The 20,006-nt window shown below is 40.5% G+C and overlaps 1 protein-coding gene across 2 annotated transcripts; it reads left to right on the top strand.

The window, feature by feature from the left end:
* Positions 1-859: 859 nt before the first annotated feature.
* Positions 860-19,608, top strand: ISOC1 (isochorismatase domain containing 1). 2 transcript variants are annotated; one of them, XM_082457915.1, is made up of 5 exons: positions 860-1,230; positions 10,750-10,869; positions 10,969-11,172; positions 12,808-12,924; positions 18,381-19,608. In XM_082457915.1, exons 1-5 carry the CDS (start codon positions 973-975, stop codon positions 18,525-18,527), a joined length of 846 nt encoding a protein of 281 aa, XP_082314041.1. In that variant the 5' UTR covers positions 860-972; the 3' UTR covers positions 18,528-19,608. The 2 variants fall into 2 exon arrangements, with proteins under 2 accessions (XP_082314041.1, XP_082314040.1); XM_082457914.1 differs by having other exon boundaries at positions 867-1,275.
* Positions 19,609-20,006: the final 398 nt, after the last annotated feature.

The following is a 20,006-nucleotide window of genomic DNA, read 5'->3' as shown; positions in this document are numbered from 1 at the left end:
AACCCTGGCATTTCTTTCTTTCTAAAAGAAGAAACTCCTAATATCTAAAATCTAACTGTATGTTTAGAGTCATAAGCCTATCTTCCCAGAACCTTCTGTTTAAGGAAACTTTGTTCATAATGTATACTTTTCTAATTCCAGCTAATTATAGTGCCTTACAGTGTTCATTAAGTCAAAAGTTATTTGAGGGTGATTGCTTTTACTCGCTCAAAAACAGAATCCTCAGTTTGAATATAAAGTCCTGATTTTTACTCTTAAACCCCTTTATATTTTTTGCAATTCCCAATCCAAGTTCTCCTGGAAATTGGGTTGAGATAAAGGGAGGGCAAGACCTCAAATCCACGACTAGAGAGATACTGTGTTTCACGGGGTGGAAAAACATGAAATTCTGAGTCTCGGATGGCCCTCTTAAGGAAGCATCGACTCCCACCGCTCTTTTTAGGGCATCGATCAGCCTGCCCGATTGGTTTTTAAGATTACTGCCGCCGTCCTCAAGGACTGCCTGCCTCTGGACAAGACCGACAGGTAACGCGTCCCAGCAGTTTTAGCCGGGCAGCCCCGTGTCCCCAAGCACAGGCCCAAACTTCCGGAGCACACGGCTCGACGGTGGGCGGAGCGGGGTGGAAGGCGGGCCACAGATCTCCTCTGAGGACTAGAGCACCGGGCAGCCTAGGCAGGTCGAGGGTCTGTGAGGCGACCGGCCCCTCGCGGCCCGCCAGAGGGGCCGCGCGCCGCCGGAAGTTGGAGGGGCCGCTCGCCAGACCGCCGGCCCCACGGCCCGGCCCTCCGCAGGGTCGGCCCTCCGCAGAGTCCGCCCTCCGCCGGGCAGGGAGGAGGGCGCGGGAGCCGCGGCCGCCAGGACCCGCCCCCTCGCCTTCCAGAGCAGGCGACAGGCGGTGCGGGGAGGCGGGGCCGCGGTTGCCGGCGGTGTCTGCGCCTCGCGGTTTCGGAACCAGCAGACGCTCGGGGAACATGGCGGCGGCGGAGCCCGCGGTCCCGGCGCTCCCCAGCGGCGGTGGCGCGGGGGCGCCGTCGGGCACGGTCCCCGTGCTCTTCTGCTTCTCGGTCTTCGCGCGGCCCGCAGCCGTGCCGCACGGTGCGGGCTACGAGCTGCTCATCCAGAAGTTCCTCAGTCTGTACGGCGACCAGATCGACATGCACCGCAAATTCGTGGTGCAGCTCTTCGCGGAGGAGTGGGGCCAGTATGTGGACCTGCCCAAGGGCTTCGCGGTGAGCGAGCGCTGCAAGGTGCGCCTCGTGCCGCTGCAGATCCAGGTGGGTCCCGCGGGAGGGCCGCGCGCCGAGCCGCAGCTCCCGGTCCCCGTGCGTCCCCGTCCCCGCGGCGCTCCTCAGGTGCCCCGCGGCGGCGGGCCCTGCGCGCCTCGCCCGCTGGGAAGGGCCGTGCCGCTGTCGAAAGCCTCCGGGATGGCCCAGCGAAGGCGCCTGTCCGAAGGTGACGGTCACCGGCTGTCCTCGGCCGAGGACGGGGCGTGGGCCTCCCGGCTATCGGCGGCGCGCGCGAACGCCCCCACGTGTGTGGTCCTCAGCCGCCGGCATCCGCTTTGTGTGCCGGGAGCGAGTCCCAGCCTCCTGCGTAACCGAAGGGCTGTGCAGAGTAGCTATGTTTTTATTTGGGGTGATGCAGAACCGGGGAAAAGAGATTGTGGGGAGTATTGGCCTTAGGGTTTGTTCCCGGAGTTGTGTTTACCACTTGCGGAAACACAAACTTCAGGAGTCATACCCTTTCACCCATCCTCTTCCCCAGTTGTCAGCTCCTTTGATCTTAAGTCTTTCCTAACCTTAAGTGAAATAACCTTGTTTAGCCTCTTCCTAGTAACTGTCAACTGAATCTGTTGATTACATATGTACGTTGCCTACCTTGAAAAAGTCGTTTGACTCAGCACTGCAGCACCTTCTTAAATACCCAACTTTAACTAGACCATTCTTTCCTGGTCGTGCTGGCTGAAAAAGTTGTCATACCTGAGGATTATTTTATGCCTTTTTAATATTTTTAAAAAGCCGTGCTCTAATACTACGCAGATCTGCCTCCTGTGTTCTTTTTATGCTCAGCTCAGAGGATTCACCGGAAGATTTATCCTGTTGAAAAGCAAGAACAAAAGGTGTATTTTAGGTACTACACCACCACCATTTTTTTTGGTTGAGAAACCGGTAAGCCATTTATTTAGAAAACCAAACTGAAATGTGGGATTCAGGATTAGAAGGCATTTTAATATTCAAGTGTCATTTTCTGAGGACTATTCTGTAGCTTTTGGTGGTTTTTTTGTTTGTTTGTTTGTTTTTCACTTGTAGTTGTCTGTGGAATTGGTCTTGTTTGCTATTACTCCAGCAAGTGATAGCAAAGGAAGGCCAGAAGCTTCCAAAGCAGATACTTTAACCAGAGGGCAAAGGCTATGAGATTCTGTGGTCAACCCTTGGAGAGCCAAAAGGGAGGCAGTTGGTGACTGATACCCTAGAATTTGCCCTGCTCTTGGGAGAGTTGTGGTTGGTAGGTGTTTACTACCACCCATTTTTATGCCTTCAAGAGTTTTCACGGCTGACACCTCTCTGCAGCCTTCCTTGTCAGTCTGTTTAGATTACTGCTGCCAAAATATGGAAGAAGCTGGATGCACCTTTGACAAATCCATTAATAAAGGGGAGAATCCAAATACTAGCTGAAGAGATCTGGAGCTTTACTGAGGATGCAGACTTCTTTGTGATGCATTTCCTATAGTGGTTGGGAGGGAGAGTGGGCTGTTACCTAATAAGATGTTATGCCAAACTAGCACCCTCCCCAAGTCTTTAAGACTTCCCCCTTCCCCAACAATGGGATTTCTTACGTTGAAAAATTTAAAGCCCGTATCTGAGAACTCTTTTTAACTTATCAGTTTAGAAGTTAATAAAATACATGTATATACCTGAAATGTCTTGTACATTCTCAAAAGGCATTATATAATTCAGGTCACATGTGGCTTTTGAAGTCTTTTGCTTGATATTGGAGATAAAATATAGTTAATTTTTTGTGGTGATGTTTAAAATAATAATTATAATAGCATTACTCTGTCCCATGCTTTTAAAAATGTTATTTTTTTTTCCCACTAAATAGTCCAGTAATTCTTAAGCATCTGTTATAGGATACTTTATATATTTTAAAGTATTTAAAAATATTTTTATATTCTTTCATTTTAGTAATCACAATAGCTTGACTTCTTCAGCCAGGTGCCTCCCCCAGCTTAAAAATAGATAATGTGGAGGGATATACACACATACCATATATATCCATATACTTATTCTGATACCTATTTATATGAAGAGAGATATATATGTGTGTGTGTGTATGTGTATGGATATTCTCAGAAGAAAAAGGGAAGATACTTCTTTTCATGACCATTTTACTATATTTTTTTGGAACCTGGCTGTGTAATCCTAGAGATATGGACATTTTATGGCTGGACGAGAACTTAGAGTTCACTCCACATTTGAGTGGCAGCTGTAAGTGCCTGGCCCAGTGAATGTAAACATGGGTGTAATCTAACTCCATTTTACCGAAGAGCAGAACATGTAGGAAATTGCCTGAGGTTCCATGGCAAAGCGTGTGAAGGTCCTACAGCTGGCCATAGCATTTATGTTCTCTTTTCATGCTTAATGAAAATATCAAGCAGAATGGAAAACAAGCCGCAGACTTGAGCTTGTAACATCATTTGTTTTGATGCTATTCATTGTTTCCGTGGAACAGATGCCTGTCACTCAGCAAGACTCAAGGTGGCCTGTCAGTGAGGCCATGCTCTGGGGATGATAGGCCCCTTCTCCCAGAGGCAGAGATGAAGAGCATGTTTGGCCACATGTAATCCACAGCTTAAATAATGTCATTTATTATTTCTCCAAGAATAGGCCTTATAGCCTCTGTGGCCCTGGCTGACATACAATATATCCTAGAATGTATTCTTAATTTACACAGGGGTCCGAGTTTGCTTTCACGCTTGTTCTGACTGATGTTGCTAGTGACCTTGTAAAACACAGTGGTTGCTTGTGCCACACTGTCTTCACTGGTGGTTGGTTAGTGGTTCTGTGGGGATTGATCTTTAAGACCCCCATTGCCAGTGTTAGGCTGTGTTAACTTTTTAGTGTCTTCTTTTCTGAAATATTCTGTCCAAGTGACCGAGTGTCTGCTGACAGCTCAGGTAGCTGAAGACAGCTCATGTTTCAAGCACGGTTTATGTGCCTTCAGCCTTGTCAAAATGCTTGAAGTCTAAGGAATTTTGAGACGCAGGGGAAGAAATGTAAGTGAGAGGATTATACAGTGGGAATTTAGGTCATTTTTATGACTTATAAGTGTTAATTTTTCACAAGGTATATCCCAAGTTTTAACTAATGGAGAATTCAACCCTGGAAACTCATGTAAATTTGATATCTTACCACTACCAGTGTATTTTTCCAGCTTGTTACCAGGGAGGGTAGAGCCCAAGTAGAAGAGAGGAAGAAAAGGACATAGTAAGAATGACACCAGCGAGACGGTATGTAGGAGGGAAGGCTCTGGCAGCTTTGGGCAGAAGATAAGGGCTTCCCTGGCAAGGTTATTTCGACTTTTTCCTGAGGTAGTTAATTGGGAAGGGATTCTGCTCCAGGTTTTACTTCTTGGAAGTTTATTAGTACTATGATTATTTTAAACAGAGGTGTAGACATTTTATAGCTAGAAGAGACCCCAGAGTACATGGTGGGAAGGGAGAGAAGGCAGGGTTTGGAAAGAAAGGGGAAAGGACTTGGGTCTCCCTTGGGCTTGCTGGTTGGAAGGTGGTGATTTTTGATTTCAGAACCTTTACTATGGAGCATGTAGGAGGAGCAGGTAGATAAGCTAATGCTCGGAACTCTTTGAGTTAGAGAAGCAGGCAGGAACTATCTTGGGAGGCACACAGTGTCAGGGGCACTGGAGAAAACAGCTGGATCCCGAGGGTATGATATTGTCTGCCTGCCCAGTTTTTAAAAATTTAACATTGCAGATTACTGCCCAAAGCATTGTACACATTTTGCCTCTTGTGGATACATTAGAGGCTACCTATAAATAAACTGTGTTTGAGTGGGAGCTAAACACAATTTCCAAACTGTGTTTGGAAATTTTTTCTTTCATTTAGTTTGCCAAGGGGAATCCAAAGTAGATTCAGATATCACTGTGTTCCTGGGATCTGGCCAGCTTCACCTTCACTCCAACCTCAGTTACAATCTGAAGAAATCCATCGTCCTTAACACTGAAATTGATGTAGTTGTCTGGCTTCCCTTAGGCAGTTAGAAAGCTCGCTGGAGTTGGAACCTCAATGTAAGTGACATTAGTGTTTACAGCAGGTGAGTAGGTTGTAAAATAAGAGTGAAATAAATATTCTCTTGCAGTCTAAATTAAAAAGCCCCAAACCGTTTTGCCAGGAGCAGATCATGTAATTGTCAGTCTTTTGGTGACGTTTAGAAATCCACTTTATGAATCATTTCTTAATTCTGTAGACTATGTTAACATAAGTTAGGCAATATCAGTATTTCTTTCTCTATATTTATTGTTTTCATAAGGGATTTTAGTAGTAAGTGGTATTTTAATCTCATTACAGAAGAACTATTTTTAACATGTGCTGACCTTCAGAGCATATGTTTCCTATAGGAGGGATACACAATAACCTAATACATTTATTGATTGATTTACATGAAGCTGATTTAATCCTTGAAATAGCCCTATGAAGTAGATACTATTTTTATTACTTTGTTACAGATTAAGAAGCAGCTGTTTGGAGATGTTAATGATTTGCTGCATTTCATGTAATTGAAATTAGTGAAATTGACATTTGGACTCAGATTCTAATGCCCCTGGGCTGTCCTGTGTAGGCACTCTTGTAACCTGGGAGAGTCATGTCACAGACCTCTGTTTTGAGTCAGTATTGGAACAAAGCCTTACTATACCTGTGGTAATCAGGTTTCCTTGGAAACACTTCTCAGTGAAATAATACCTCACATCCCCTTCTAGACCCCTCTCCCAAGCACATCATGCCTATATTGTGACTATAATAGACTACCAAAATTTTGAAAACATCACATTTACAATTCCAAACTTTAATCATTCCTAAAGATATACAGTTTACTCACTGTAGTCGTTCGCTAGGTTGCTGCTGTAACAAAGTATAATACTACAGACTGAGTGGCTTATACAACAGAAATTTATTTTCTCATAATTCTGGAGGCTTTAGATCAGGTTTGGTTCCTTCTGAGGGCTGTGAAGAAGAAGCCGTTCCATGCCTCCCTCCTGGCTTTTGGTGGTTTGTTGGGAGTCTTTGGCATTGCGTGGCTTGTAGACACGTCACCTTGATCTCTCCCTTCATGTTCACATGGCCTTCTCTGTGCCCAGATTTCCCCTTTTAATAAGGATGCCACTCATGTTAGATTAGGCACCCACTCTACTCCAGTATGACCTCATCTTAACTAATTATGTTTTCAGTGACTATTTCCAAATAAGGCCACTTTCTGAGGTACAGTACTGGTGGTTAGGAATTCAACATATGAATTTTGGAGCACACGCTTCAACATACAAAACTCACCGTGCATTACGTTTATGGAGAGAACAGAAGTGGGGCACCATGTATCACTAAGCAAGGCCAGCCACTGTGTATGTGCCTGTCCTGAGTAACCGAGCAAGAGAGGAGCAGATTCCTTGCAGATGTAGCAGCCATTGTTGGAAAATGGTCAGAGCACATGTGGAAGTGAAGGAGGGTAAATACTGTTATGATCGTGGTAATATTGAGACTTGGGGATGGAGTCTTTTGAATATGAAATCTAAGGTTGAATGCCAGCGAAGACAGTTCTTAAGAAAGTGGACAAAAAATTTATACTTGAAATTTATCTCTTAAACTGTTGCTTGAGGAGGCCATTGGTTGTGATCAACTTTTTGTATTGAAATATGTATATTTTAATATATATCTATTATGTATATGTGTAGGGATTTATGTATATAAATATATGAAGGTGTATGTATATACACATATTTATTTTTATATGTGATTTCTTCTTACTCTTGAATATGTGTTGATCTGTAATTGCTTCGCTTTTACTCGTGATGGCACTTGGTCAAGGTCACTTTTAATTTGCTATCTTGCAGTTGCAACATGTTTGACAATGAGCAGCACTTTTAGTTATGTACAAGGTTTTGGTTTAAGAGGAATTTCTGAGTCAAGTTACGAAGTCCCTGAATTATAGAGTCAGTGTGTAATTTAACAACAGTTACTGAAATTCATGTGGATTTGGGGTGGATAGGGGGTTTGGTTAGAGTTTTTCAGTAGTTTTTTATTTGTTTGTTTTTTGTTTTGGTAGCCTCAAATCCTCCTTTTTCTGTCTTGTAAGATATGGAGTTTATTCATACAGTAGCATCTTTACCCCCTACTACTATGGCATAGGGAGACCTTTTTTTTTTTTTTCATAAACTTTTAATTTTAGAATAGTGTTGATTTACAACAAAGTTGCAAAGGATAGTACAGAGAGCTCCTGTATACCTGACCTAGCTTCCCTTCTTGCTAATATCTTACATTACTGTGGCATATTTGTCACAGCTAAGGAACCAACATTAGTACGTTACTGTAAGCTGAGCGCCACTTTAGTCAGATTTCACTAGCTTTTCCCTAATGTCCTTTTTCTGTCCCAGGATCCAATCCAGGATACCAATTACATTTAGTTGTCATGTCTTCTTGGACTCCTCTGGGTTATGGCAGTTTCTCAGAGTTCCATTGTTTTTAATGACCTTGACAGTTTTAAGGAGTACTGATTAGATATTTTTGTAGAATGACCTCATTTTGGGTTTATCTGATGTTTTCCTCATGCTTCAACCAGGGTTGTGAGATTTTGAGAGGAAGATCATGAAGGTCATTCTCATCACATATCAAAGCTGAATACTGTCACCATGGATTACCTCAATCTTGATCACCTGGCTGAGGCCCTGTTCACCATTACCCACCCTCTATACTCTGAAGAAGCAAATTACTAAGTGCAGCTCATATTCAAGAGGATGTCAACTCCTGGAGAGGAGAATATCTAAGGCATTTTTGTTTCATGAAATTATAACCAGTCATCTCTGCATAAAAATATGCCTCGCCCACTTATCTCTATGGTTTCTTTCTTTAACTGAAGGTTTATAGATGATGAATTCCTCTACTAGAAAGGATTTGCAGGGTGCTAAGGATTTCAGGGCTGCATTTTCTGACCTCCTTAATCTGTGTCTAATATGACGTACGTCTGATGTGGTCCCCTGCCTGGAACAGGTACCTCACAGCTGAAATGAGGTATAGGGAAGCACCAGGTAACAGGAACCCTAGGAGACCACAAGTCTGAATATTCTAGGATATCTGAGTAGGTAAGGTTTTATTCCTTTAAATATCCCAATTTTCAATATGTTGACCGTTTTATATGGTAGTCCTGAAATATTATGTAACTTATTTTCTTAATGAGTGTGATAAAATGATTTTGTCCCAATTTATAACTTACATACAGCTTGTTACTCCTTCATTGGAGTCTAGACTGAGAACTAGTTGAGTTTTGATCTGCTTTTATTGTATTTTGAATCTTTTCTTCCTCAGCTGTCATTTCTTGCTGCTATCAGTTTGCCTGTCTTCAGCAGTTTCCTTTCAGATTTGCTGTTTCCAATCCTGTGTTAATTTATAATCCAGACAACCAAACTTGTTAGGAATGTATACAGAGTTAGTCAGTACAGTCTGAGATAAGATCTGAAAGCTGGAGATCCAAGCAAGTGTAGGCTGTGTGTTAGTGCATGGCCATCCAGCATACTTAGGCAAGTACCTGGGAGTTTTATTTTGCCTGCTTGCTGGTATTCCCATGTGGTAGAATGGCAAGATTGCTAAGTTGCATTACAGTTACTTGAAACAAGACAGTTACAGCTAAACTGCTTTTCATAGTGTCCCCTCAACACATTATGGATGACTAGGGACCCCTGGTTCAAATTTCTAAAAGAATATATATATATGGATTTTAAAGCCTTTTGAGCCAAGATTTAATGTTTACTGAGAATTTAAGATACATGGTCATAGTGACTGGTTTTCAACAAAGTACCCTAAGTACTTACATATACATCAGACTCATTGCTTTTGATAATGACCAAAATGGAAGCATGGTACTTGCATTAAAAATTTAAGTAAGGAAGCAGCCAAAGACGGCATATATAATTTAAGATGCTTGAATATTTATTGAAACATACTTTATTGGCAGAGTAGGAAAACCCTCCACGTAGTGTTAGAATTAAAGATGGCACTCCCATTCTGACATGAACTTGGTGTTGGACTGCACATGGTTAATCAGTGCACACCTATAGAGTTAATACCAGAGGGAGATTAAGGTGCCGGAGTCCTTCAGACCAGGACACAGATAAATAAAAGTGCAAACTGACTAGAACAGTCATACTGCTAAGGATAAAAGATTCCTTTTGATGATTCATTTAATTCTTGTAGTAATTGTTTCTTGGGAGTATGCCATGTGCACAGATACTAAGGCAGAGTGTAGGGCCAGGCTGGTGGTGAAGCCACCACCATGTAATCAGGACTCAGGTTCCTCTATAAAATTATGAGTAATTATTGTCTGTGGGTGGTTTAGGTTAATTAGAGGGGAGACTTACGGGGTGCCTAGTAAGAGTAGTGGCATGGGTTCATTCATGATCAGACTGCATCCTTTCCAGAGCTTTCTCTAATTTGAGAAGGTAGAAAGAAAAGTACCATGGACTTTTAAGAATTAAATTCTTGTATTCAGCAGTGATTTTTCACTTTTTGGTAGATCCGTATTGGGCCCAAGTTGTTATAATAGACCAACTACAGCGATTAATGTAAAGCATGGTAATCTAATACCCAGTTTTCATCTTAATTCATTGACTTTCCCGATTGTGATAAATATGTGTAAGAATTCAGATGTCAAATTTATGTCTTTCCATTTGACAGTGGTGATGTGCTTGGCATCATTTCATTGCATTTTTTTTGAAGTCTAAGAAGTTATTCTTGAGAATACCAACTTAATATTTCTGTGTTGATGATAGCAGTATATCTAGACTTGTTTCTGTTTTTTAGTTTTTTGTTCCATAATCTTTGCTACAGATTATTTAAATTTTATTCTTTGTTCTTGTAAGCAATGCCATCATCAGATTTAAGTTTTTCACTGTTTTTTTATTATAAAAGTAATACATATTTTTAAATAACATTTAGCAAATGTTTTAAAATAGCATTTGAAAAATAAAAGAAAGGTATTAAGAAAAATGTTATCAACATCCCTAACTATATAACCACGTGTTCATATTTTCATATATTTGCTTCTACTTTTTATTCATATTTTTACATTATTGAAATACTATTGAACTGTGCTCTGTTTTTAAAATTAACATTAGATTATGGCATTTCTTCTTAGATGGTGCACATTTTTTGAAAACATACACATATGTTATTTTAATAGGCTAAAAAATGTTTGTCATGTGAATGTGTTAAAATTTGTGAAATCATTTTTGTATTGTTCGTTCTTGGTTTATTTCTGATTTTCACTATTAAAAGCAATTCAGTGGACATCTTTGGGGATAATTTTTTTTTCCTGTTATTCATATTATTTCTCTTAGACAATAGTTGTAGAAATGGATTTAATGGGTCAAACAGTAGGAATGTTTTTCTCTCTTTACTGACCTCCAGCTGAAAATAAATGTCGTTGTATAACAAATGCTAAATCATTCTTTTTTTCTTTTTTCCTCAGCTCACTACCCTGGGAAATCTTACACCTTCAAGCACTGTGTTTTTCTGCTGTGATATGCAGGAAAGGTTCAGACCAGCCATCAAGTATTTTGGAGATATTATTAGTGTGGGACAGAGATTGGTATGCTTGCTTGTTCATTTTTTCCAATTTGCTAAAGCATGATTCATACACAAACATATGTATATTGCTACTTATGCTTGTGTTTTTTTTTTCCTCCAGTTACAAGGGGCCCGGATTTTAGGAATTCCAGTTATTGTAACAGAACAGTACCCTAAAGGTCTTGGAAGCACTGTTCAAGAAATTGATTTAACGGGTGTAAAACTGGTACTTCCAAAGACCAAGTTTTCAATGGTATTACCAGAAGTAGAAGCAGCATTAGCAGAGATTCCTGGAGTCAGGAGTGTTGTGTTATTTGGAGTAGAAGTGAGTACCTATTGTTCTGTTTTGGACACAATATCATTTGTAGAAAACTTGTTATTTCCAGAATGTAATTTTGTATATAGAATACCATGTAGGTAACTGATAGAAAATAGCTACCGTTTTTTAAGTGTTGACTACTTGCATGGCACTGATCTAAACACTTTATATATATTAATTTGTTGAACTCTCACAGCAATCCTCTGAGCTAAGTACTTTTGGTCTCATATTGTAGGTGAGAAAACTCAAACACAGGTGCTATGTGTCTTGCCCAAGGTCATAGAGTTAGTTAAAGTTAGATGAAGCTGCATTTGAATCTAGGTTGATTGATTCTTGGGCCTTTACTTTGAATCCCAACTTTTGGAACACATTTTCACCAAAGACAGTATGTTTATTTATGTGTTATAGGAGCTCACCTTGGTCATGTTTTTGTTCTCGAAAAACCTTAGAAGTCATGTAGTTCATTGTCCTTCACATTTGAATCATGTGTACCTATTTTTTTAAAGGAAAAAAAATACTCATGGATTCCTAATGCTGATTAAAATGATTTTTTGTTTGGTTTGTTTTTTTGTCATGTAGAAACAGAATATAAGTATTTATTCATAGCTTTTAAACACCTCTTGAACTGAAATTTTAAAATTATGAAAACCATAAAAACAGTGAAATCCAAATAATATTAACTTAAGACATCCATGATGTTTTGATAGTAGGTTTCAGAGTAGTAGGTTTTAATAGTAGAAGATGTAGCCTCAGGTTTAGATATATATTAAATATTTCTGTATTTTGACTTAAAGAATGATAAAATAAAGGAAGCCTATTTGTATAAATGTGTCACACCAAATGCTGACTTTTGCACTTTTCTTGCTTGTTCATGATTAGACCTCATGTCTAATCAAAATCATCTTTGAGCAGTCCTCCAGTGCTAATTTTAATGAGGTGTCAGTTGATAATTCTTCACAGCCCTCTTGTCATATGAAGATAAGGTTGGTTGGCATTATTAAAATTTGCTTTCATTGGTTATATAATCCACTTATTGTTGGAGCATGTTTTTACTCTTTATTCTCTGCTGATGAATTGTTAAAAGTTCATACTTACAAAGATGGAATCTGTATAATTCATTTTCTGGTGATGTATGCTGGGTATTTTTTGCCTGTGCTACAAGTTATTTTTAACTTGGCCTACCTTTACTACTGGGTGCCTTATAACAACTCAGTTTTCCCACCATTATCTCAATTGGCAGTACTGCAAACGCGTTCTTTGTGTTAGGCACTTGGTGTGAATACAGAAATAAACCCAACTGCGAGTGGCATCAAAACTGAGTGGTAGTAGTCAGCCGTATGAAGGTCGTCCAGATGACATAGATGAAAGTCTTTAAAAAAAGTGCTCACAGAGCTCTAAGAATATGTTCAAGGTTCCCAGTACAAAGAACATTGATGTAATACAGTCCCTGACTTAACAAAGAGGCAGCCAAAGCCAGAAATGCTGTTAATGCTCAAGATCACTACTGAGTTGGAGGCAAAACTAGATGTGGACAAGGCCATTAGACCTGTAGAGCTCTTTCTGCTCTACCGTGTTGCTGCACATTTGTAAAATACTTGTAGTTTGCCACGTTATTACATATGGTTTTTACTTTCCTACTAGACCCACGTGTGCATCCAACAGACAGCTCTGGAGCTCGTCGGCAGAGGTATCGAGGTTCATATTGTCGCTGATGCCACGTCGTCGAGAAGCATGATGGACAGGATGTTTGCTCTTGAGGTAATTGTCCTGCTTTAAAATAAATCATTAGCCAAGGCTTCCAAGTAAATTTGGAGAGTATTAAGTATGTAACAGCAGTGAAAGATCTACCTCTTAAATTTGAGCTTGGTCTGACAACAATCAGACTGATTTCCGGGGTCTACGCACGACAAACCTCTGAGGTCTCATCATCATATCCTGTTTTACATCTTCTGTCTTTATTTCTAGATGTCTGGTGATGCCAAACGCTCCTTTACATCTTCTGTCGTAACTTTGCTAGTTTTGCACATGAACTAAGAGGTATTCCAGTAAGCTTACTCTGAACTACTGAAAGATTTGCAAATTAAAAACAGTTCACCTAGGCTTAACTCGGCCAGGGTCTAGCCAACACCTAGGGTATGGTGGGCCGAAGCTTGGTTCAGCCATGTGTTAGATTTCCTCAGACTTGAATTTCTGGGACTAGGAGGTGTGTCACTGACTGTGGGCACCACTCACACACAGTGTTTAATGGCTCTCTGTGTGGAGTGTCAAGATGTACTTCAGAGTCAGGGAGTTGATGACTTTCATCAGTGTTGCATAACAGTAGCCTTACGTAAGCATTGCCTATTCCGAGACTGTTGAAAAACAAACTCCCACAATTAATCCTTTGAAGCCTTCACTCCGCATTGTGCGTCTCTCTCTCTTTCGTGTTTAATTCTAATTCTATAATAGCTTTAAAGTAATGTCAATCTGGATTGAATTGCTGAGTTTTTAACTGATTATTTTTATTGAGAATGGGAGATGTAGATTTTTTTTTTGAAACCCTCCAGTGTTCCATGCATAAGCTGACCTGTGAGCCACTTTCTCTGTAGGATTGCTCAATCATCTCTCTAGCCTAAAACGTTCCCTAGGGTGGTGAGTTGGGCAAATAAGAAAGAGAGGAAAGAAAGGAGACTCAAGTCAGTGGGGAGGGCTGATGCAGAAGCAGGCAGGTAGCTGGCAGCAGCAGTGGTTTTAAGGCCCTGGTTGGCCATCCCTTCTCTTATTCCTGAGCAGGGAGTCCTATTTTGCAATTATAGGTGGAAATGGTTTTATTTTATGCAACTATTTTCAAGTCCACTTGGACTATTGGGTTCTCTGGTTAGTTAGACACTAAGTGTTGCTTCTTCCCCTCTCAGCAGAGATCTTTAAGCTGTTCTTACAGTCATAGTTAGTTTCCACTTTTCAAATTTCCTTAGTAATCTGAGTTTAGACACTTCCACTGTCAGATCCGTACTACCTCGGCAGACAGCTCTTTTCTTCTTTGCATGCCTTTATGGTAACGCTGAGGTCCAGAACTTGAAGTGTGTCCAAGGAAGCGAAAAACTAAGAACATACAAAACCAAAAATTTTCCTTGCTTGTAAAGAGATTTCAAGAACTTTTGTCCTACATTCAAGTTTTTTAGACGTCTTTATTATGCCATTTATTACAGAAAATTTTGATTGTTGGCAGTTCTGTGTTCTACCAAGACTCAGAATACAAACAGCCGTTTACCATCTGAGCCTCATTCTTTTAGAGGTGGTCTGTAATCTCACTGAGTAGGAGGAGTCTAAACAGTGGGGGGATAATATGGGTTTGAATTCAGGTTCTGGCATTTTGTAAATTTGTGTCCTTGGACAAATTACCTAATATCTTTGCCTCAGATTTCTCATTGGTGATGTGAAATAAAATTCATATTTTTATGGCAAGACAAGAAAAATTTAAACACGAAAAAATTTTCTTTGCCCTTTAGCCTCCTCTCTCCTCCCTACTGTGCATTGTGTATCTAAAGTATGCATCGACCGAACCTCCCATCAGCAGAAATACCTGCTCAACCATAAAGAGCAGACAACCCCTTAAAAGATAACATTCCTTCTTGATCTTCTAAGGGGTCACATGACCCACCACAGTGGCACTTAGATCTGGATTATGTAAACTGTCAATAATAGGTCATTTAATGTACAGCCCTCTGTCTCAACTTATGTAACTGTGCTTTGACTTCTGATGGGTGGACCAGTTCTCAGAGCTTTCTGAGGGGCTGTTCCCAGGTTATAATCCTCACTTTGGCTTGAATAAAATTTTCCATTTCTTCCTTTTTTTTTTATTGGAGTATAATTGCTTTACAATGTTGTGTTAGTTTCTGCTGTACAATGAAGTGAGTCAGCTATATGTATACCTATGTCCCCTCCCTCTTGGACCTCCCTCCCCCCCATCTAGGTCGTCACAAAGCACCGAGCTGAGCTTCCTGTGCTTTATAGCATGTTCCTGCTATCTGTCTATTTTATGCACGGTAGTGTATATATATCAATCCTAATCTCCCAGTTCATCCCACCCTCACCTTCCCCCTGTGTCCACATGTCCGTTCTCTAAGTCTGTGTCTCTGTTCCTGCCTTGCAAATAGGTTCACCTGTTTCTTCCTTAGATTGACGGATTAATTTTTTGTCGACTGTGAAATAGAAGTAACAGTCATTACGTGGGAGGATTTTTGTGAAGATTAAATGAAATAATGCATTGATAGCACTTAGTACAGTGTCTGATATGGTAAACACTCAAATGTTAGCTGTTGCTTTTATTTTTACTGTAGCTATTATTTGTTTTTGTGGTCTTCATGAGGTTCATCTGATCAGAAATGTATAAGCATATATTAGCTTCCAAGACCCAGAAGGGCCTAGTCCTGAGAAGTTCTGAGGAGGGAAGGAAGGAGTATGGTCTGGGGTGGATTTGGAGGAGCCTGGAGCAGCCAGCATTGCCTTGGCTTACAGTGAGGTTGAAAGGGAGAGAAGAAGCAGGTCAGGTGGTGATGGGGGAAGATGTGTGCCACATTTCAGATTTTTCCTCCTAGTCTTAATTTGCTATGGAGGTGTTTTAGTCCCTCAGTCCTTGGGAGAAATGTTAAGTTTCCTTTTTTCTTCTGTGACTATGAAAGTGAAATAGGGATCTGGTCCGCTCCCCTTCTTCTTTTTCCCTTGAGAACACAACTACTTAAGGTCATTCCTGAGACTCCCCATATTGCCTGTTAAGACCATTGTACTAGTAAGATTTATAGTTACCGTTATGAAAACTTCTCTGCCAGGATCTGTGGTGTGTGCTTTATTCCACAAAATTTTTTGAGCACCTACCATCTGTCAGGCATTTTTCTTTCAACTTACAATTGTAGAGTAAATGTGAGACAAAATAGAATAAAGCCGTCTCTTGAACTTGATGTCCTTGTACTTCTGGGGAGTTGTTAGTGTTGCTTGGGGATTTAGTGGGTTTAGTCTTTTTTTTCCCCCACCCTCTCTGAGGCTGTCTTGGCTTTGTGTTATTGCATTTTTAGGTTTGTGGGTCAGAGTAACCTTTCCTTTCCTTCGGCCTAGTTGGACTGGTTTTGCAAGTGTAAGGGAAGAACTCCGGAAGCCTATTAAGGCATGTACCCATTTGCATTAAACAGCTGGAGTTTTAATTGCCGCTTCTAAAGCCAGGAGATAAAGTGAGTGTGGGACCAGTATTGTAGGTGTCCTCATGGCTCAAGGTGGTGGGCAGGAACCTGCCGGTGCCGCTATTCTCTTTCTGCTCAGGTACCCTTCTAGGTTGGGGCTGGGAAGGCACCGTGGGAAGATCTGTTAGTCTGATCTAAAGACTTTGCATTCGTAGCAAAGGCGTGAGCCACGCCTTCCCCTAACACAGGTTCTTGGCTTGATTACTTTCGAATGCAATCAGTATTGGGCATATCTCAGTCTTGAAGTTAAATAATTTTATGTAAGTTTCTGTTTACTAAAGTGTTTTTCTGTGTGCCTCTAGTGTCCCAGCTTGCCCCTGCCACGGTGTACGGACTCGTAGCATCCCTGAGGGTTGTTGGCTTAGGGTGGATCCGGTGCTGCTCTAGTCTGGTCAGGAGAGCACTGTGGAAAAAAGCTGCCTTCTTCCTGGGTCATCACATTTCTTCCTCAGACCTGGAAACAGTTTTCTGTCCTTCCTGCCTCATGAAGGAACTAGAAAGATTACTGAGAACTGACCTTTGTTTGCACTTCGGAATATAGAAGGCACTTTCACAGACATTGAAAGTATGATTCAGATTCAGACTGATTGAAAGTCCCTTGATTCAACAGGGGGCAGTAAGGAAGGCAGGGCAGCCAGGGAGAGAGCTGCGTTTGGATGGCTGGACATTCACGGCACCGAGCTATACAGCTAGTCTTATTCCCCACCCTGCTGTCTGAAGCAAGCACACAGTCCTTTGAGATTTCTGAGGGTTTGATATGATAGTCAGGAGTTGACTGAAAAGCAAGCCAGGAGGAAATTAGTCTCCAGAAGTCTTTAAAGAACTCAGTGATGACTCAGCCTCTGGGATTTGTCCCAACGTAAAGGACACTAGCAGCCTCACTTATTTCTTCCTCTTTCCTGTGTAACCCTCTGCTGTTTTTTCATTTCTCCAGAGCTGTGGTCAGCCTGCTCTGCACACTCCTGTGCTGGTGTTTGAGGTCCAAGCTTGCTATCTGATAAGTAGGCTACGGCTTACACTCCCTTCTGCATCCTTGGGGATAAAAAGGAAGAGTCTGCCAGTGGGAAGGTTGGGTCTGTGGATCTGCAGCCATTTGAAGGGTTTACTTTGGCGCAATTGGGATGACCTGTTTATTCAGGTGACTCCCTTTATGACGAGACACTGATCCACGTCTTTTCCTCTAACTTGCATAGGAATCGTGTCTAACCACCTCATCTTCTAAGGCTCTTACAGTGAATGTTGCTTGGGGTAACAAACAGTTGGTCTGTTTTTTTCCCTAAGGTTTCTGATAAATACATCCAGAAAATGGATCTCTGCTCTAGAATTCTCCTCCCATTCCCCTCTCCCACCCTTTTCTCCACTTTCTCTTCTTTGCCCTCCTCCTTCCCTTTCTTTCCCTCCTCCCCCTCCTTGAGATTTCTGTCCTTAGATCTTTATTATGATTCCACTGGAACAGTTTGGCAAGGATCTTCTTTCACCTGTCAGTGAAACTCTATACAACCTTAAATTTTATACTCCTGTTTATGATTCTAAAAAGCTTACAGTGGTGGCAATGGTAGTGGTTCTGTTGTCATCCAGGGGCACATTCTTAAACCTCACATGAGGCTCTTCTACCACCACCAGCATTTCTTACTTATGGGAAGGGCATGCAGTTTGATGTCAGATATTTGGAGAGAGGAAAAAAAGAAATTAAGAATCATTGTTTTACAGTCCTTACCCTTGATTTCCCTCTGTCCCTGGTGCATATAAGTGAGAATATTGGCTGCCTATTCTCTTTTACTTGTTTCTAGTCCTTATTACTAATATTGAGAACCATCATAAAGGGTTTGTGGTGTGGCTAGTTTGAAATCTCTCCTCATCTCTGAATTTGATGGTATGGCTAAGGGCCATGGTTTTGATAGAGGACACTAATCACTGTGTCCTGGCGTGCTTTTTGCTGTTTTAACATAGTGTTCATTCTCATGCTTAATTTCTTGATTTGTCTTTTTTTTTTTTTTAAAGCGTCTTGCTCGAACTGGGATCATAGTGACTACAAGTGAAGCTGTTCTGCTACAGCTGGTGGCTGATAAAGACCATCCAAAATTCAAGGAAATTCAGAATCTAATTAAGGCGAGCGCTCCAGAGTCCGGTCTGCTTTCCAAAGTATAAGACATATGAAGAACTGGTATGCTACCCACCATCAGGTGGACAGGACTGTAAGCCCAGACAAGCTCATGTCTCTAGTAGAATTAAAATGTTAAGTCAAAAATTGGCTCCTTTTTTGCGCCTCTTAGTAAAACTTAACCAATTAGACCGTTTGGGTACCAGCATTTAGTTAGAAATGTCAAAGGCTTCAGGTGCTGCTTACCTTCCTTTTATGTTAATGTGCTTTTATTTATTAAAAAATTATAATGGAGGTTCCTGTTTTCTCTATACCATATACACTGATCATACTTTCAAAAGTGCACACTCTTGTGAAGTTTTCTTAAATTGTGCACAGTTAAAGACAAAGATGTACCAGTAATAGTTTGACTTTTGTATTATTGTAAGATGTATGTTATAATGTTAATGTGGATTCAGTGCTTTTACTTTACAGGTTGATTGAAATAGGATTATTAAACGAGAATTTAAAAACAGGATTCTGGATCGTGTTACCCCTTTCGCTCACAATGCAGTCAAGTTATTTATTATGTTGCACTGGTTTAACCAGACAAAGTTATGTTGAATAATTACATATCTTTCTTAATTATGCTAATTTTCTTATTCTGCTCACCATCACTAATTCTCTGTTAATGTTCTCTTTTTTAACTGAATCTTTTACCCAGAAAGACTCATTCGCTCATTGCTTGTTTTAATTTTGTAAACAGATGAGAGGATTTGCGACACCGTATCATTAGTGGAGGGCTGTTTTAAGATCTTTGAAATATTACTTTAGCTGAATAGCTTTATAACCATCTTGAATACATCTTCTAATATGCACAAGATTTAGCAAAAAGATAAAGGCTGGATAAAATGTAGTTTTAAAACATCCATATTCTTGTTTGAAATTTTTCCCACCTACCTTCCAATTACTGTTAATGCAAAAGGCCTCAGTAATGATTTGGTAGTATTACTTTTGCAGTCATTACTACCATTCAATAAATTTATTTTCATTTAATACTTATTATAGGGTATTAAAACTTTTTAAAAAATATTATGTGAAATATGAAACATTGGTGTCTTTTATATTAAAGTAATTAGAGAAAACGTATTATGTGAATGAAGTGCTTTTGTTCGCCACAGCATGGCTCTTTGAGTACTCTTCCAGGGATTCGAATATTTATTTAAAGGTATAAAATTTTTGACATTTGTAATCTTTCAACTCATGGAAATTTTTGAAGAAGGAAAATGTTTTGTCCATGGGGGTAAATGGATTTTATCGAAGGGCCTTCTTATTTAAGAGCAGTAGAAATTTTTTTTTTTTCTGGTCAGTGTAACGAACAGCAATGTAGCATTCTTCTTAGGGTTATGTTTAAATTTTTTTTCCAGCAAACTTGTGTGTCCAAAAAGAAGAATCAAAGATTTCTACACATTTTAAAATAGTTTTTAATAAATTTAACCTAGTGCTTCTCAAAGTCTAATATGAATACAAGTCACTCGGGGATCTTG

The sequence above is a fragment of the Balaenoptera physalus genome, assembly GCF_965194825.1.
Source record: "Balaenoptera physalus genome assembly, chromosome: 3".
Classification (NCBI taxonomy): domain Eukaryota; kingdom Metazoa; phylum Chordata; class Mammalia; order Artiodactyla; family Balaenopteridae; genus Balaenoptera; species Balaenoptera physalus.
The sequence above is the reverse complement of the archived record's forward strand: the minus strand, read 5'-3'. Positions and strand labels throughout refer to the sequence as shown.

Bases quoted from the DNA above. Each gene is read 5' to 3' on its own strand.
- ISOC1 (XM_082457914.1), top strand. From the start codon at position 973: ATGGCGGCGGCGGAGCCCGCGGTCCCGGCGCTCCCCAGCGGCGGTGGC. The intron at 1,276-10,749 runs GTGGGTCCCGCG...TTTTTTCCTCAG, and splicing joins TCGTGCCGCTGCAGATCCAG to CTCACTACCCTGGGAAATCT. The intron at 12,925-18,380 runs GTAATTGTCCTG...TTTTTTTTAAAG, and splicing joins ACAGGATGTTTGCTCTTGAG to CGTCTTGCTCGAACTGGGAT.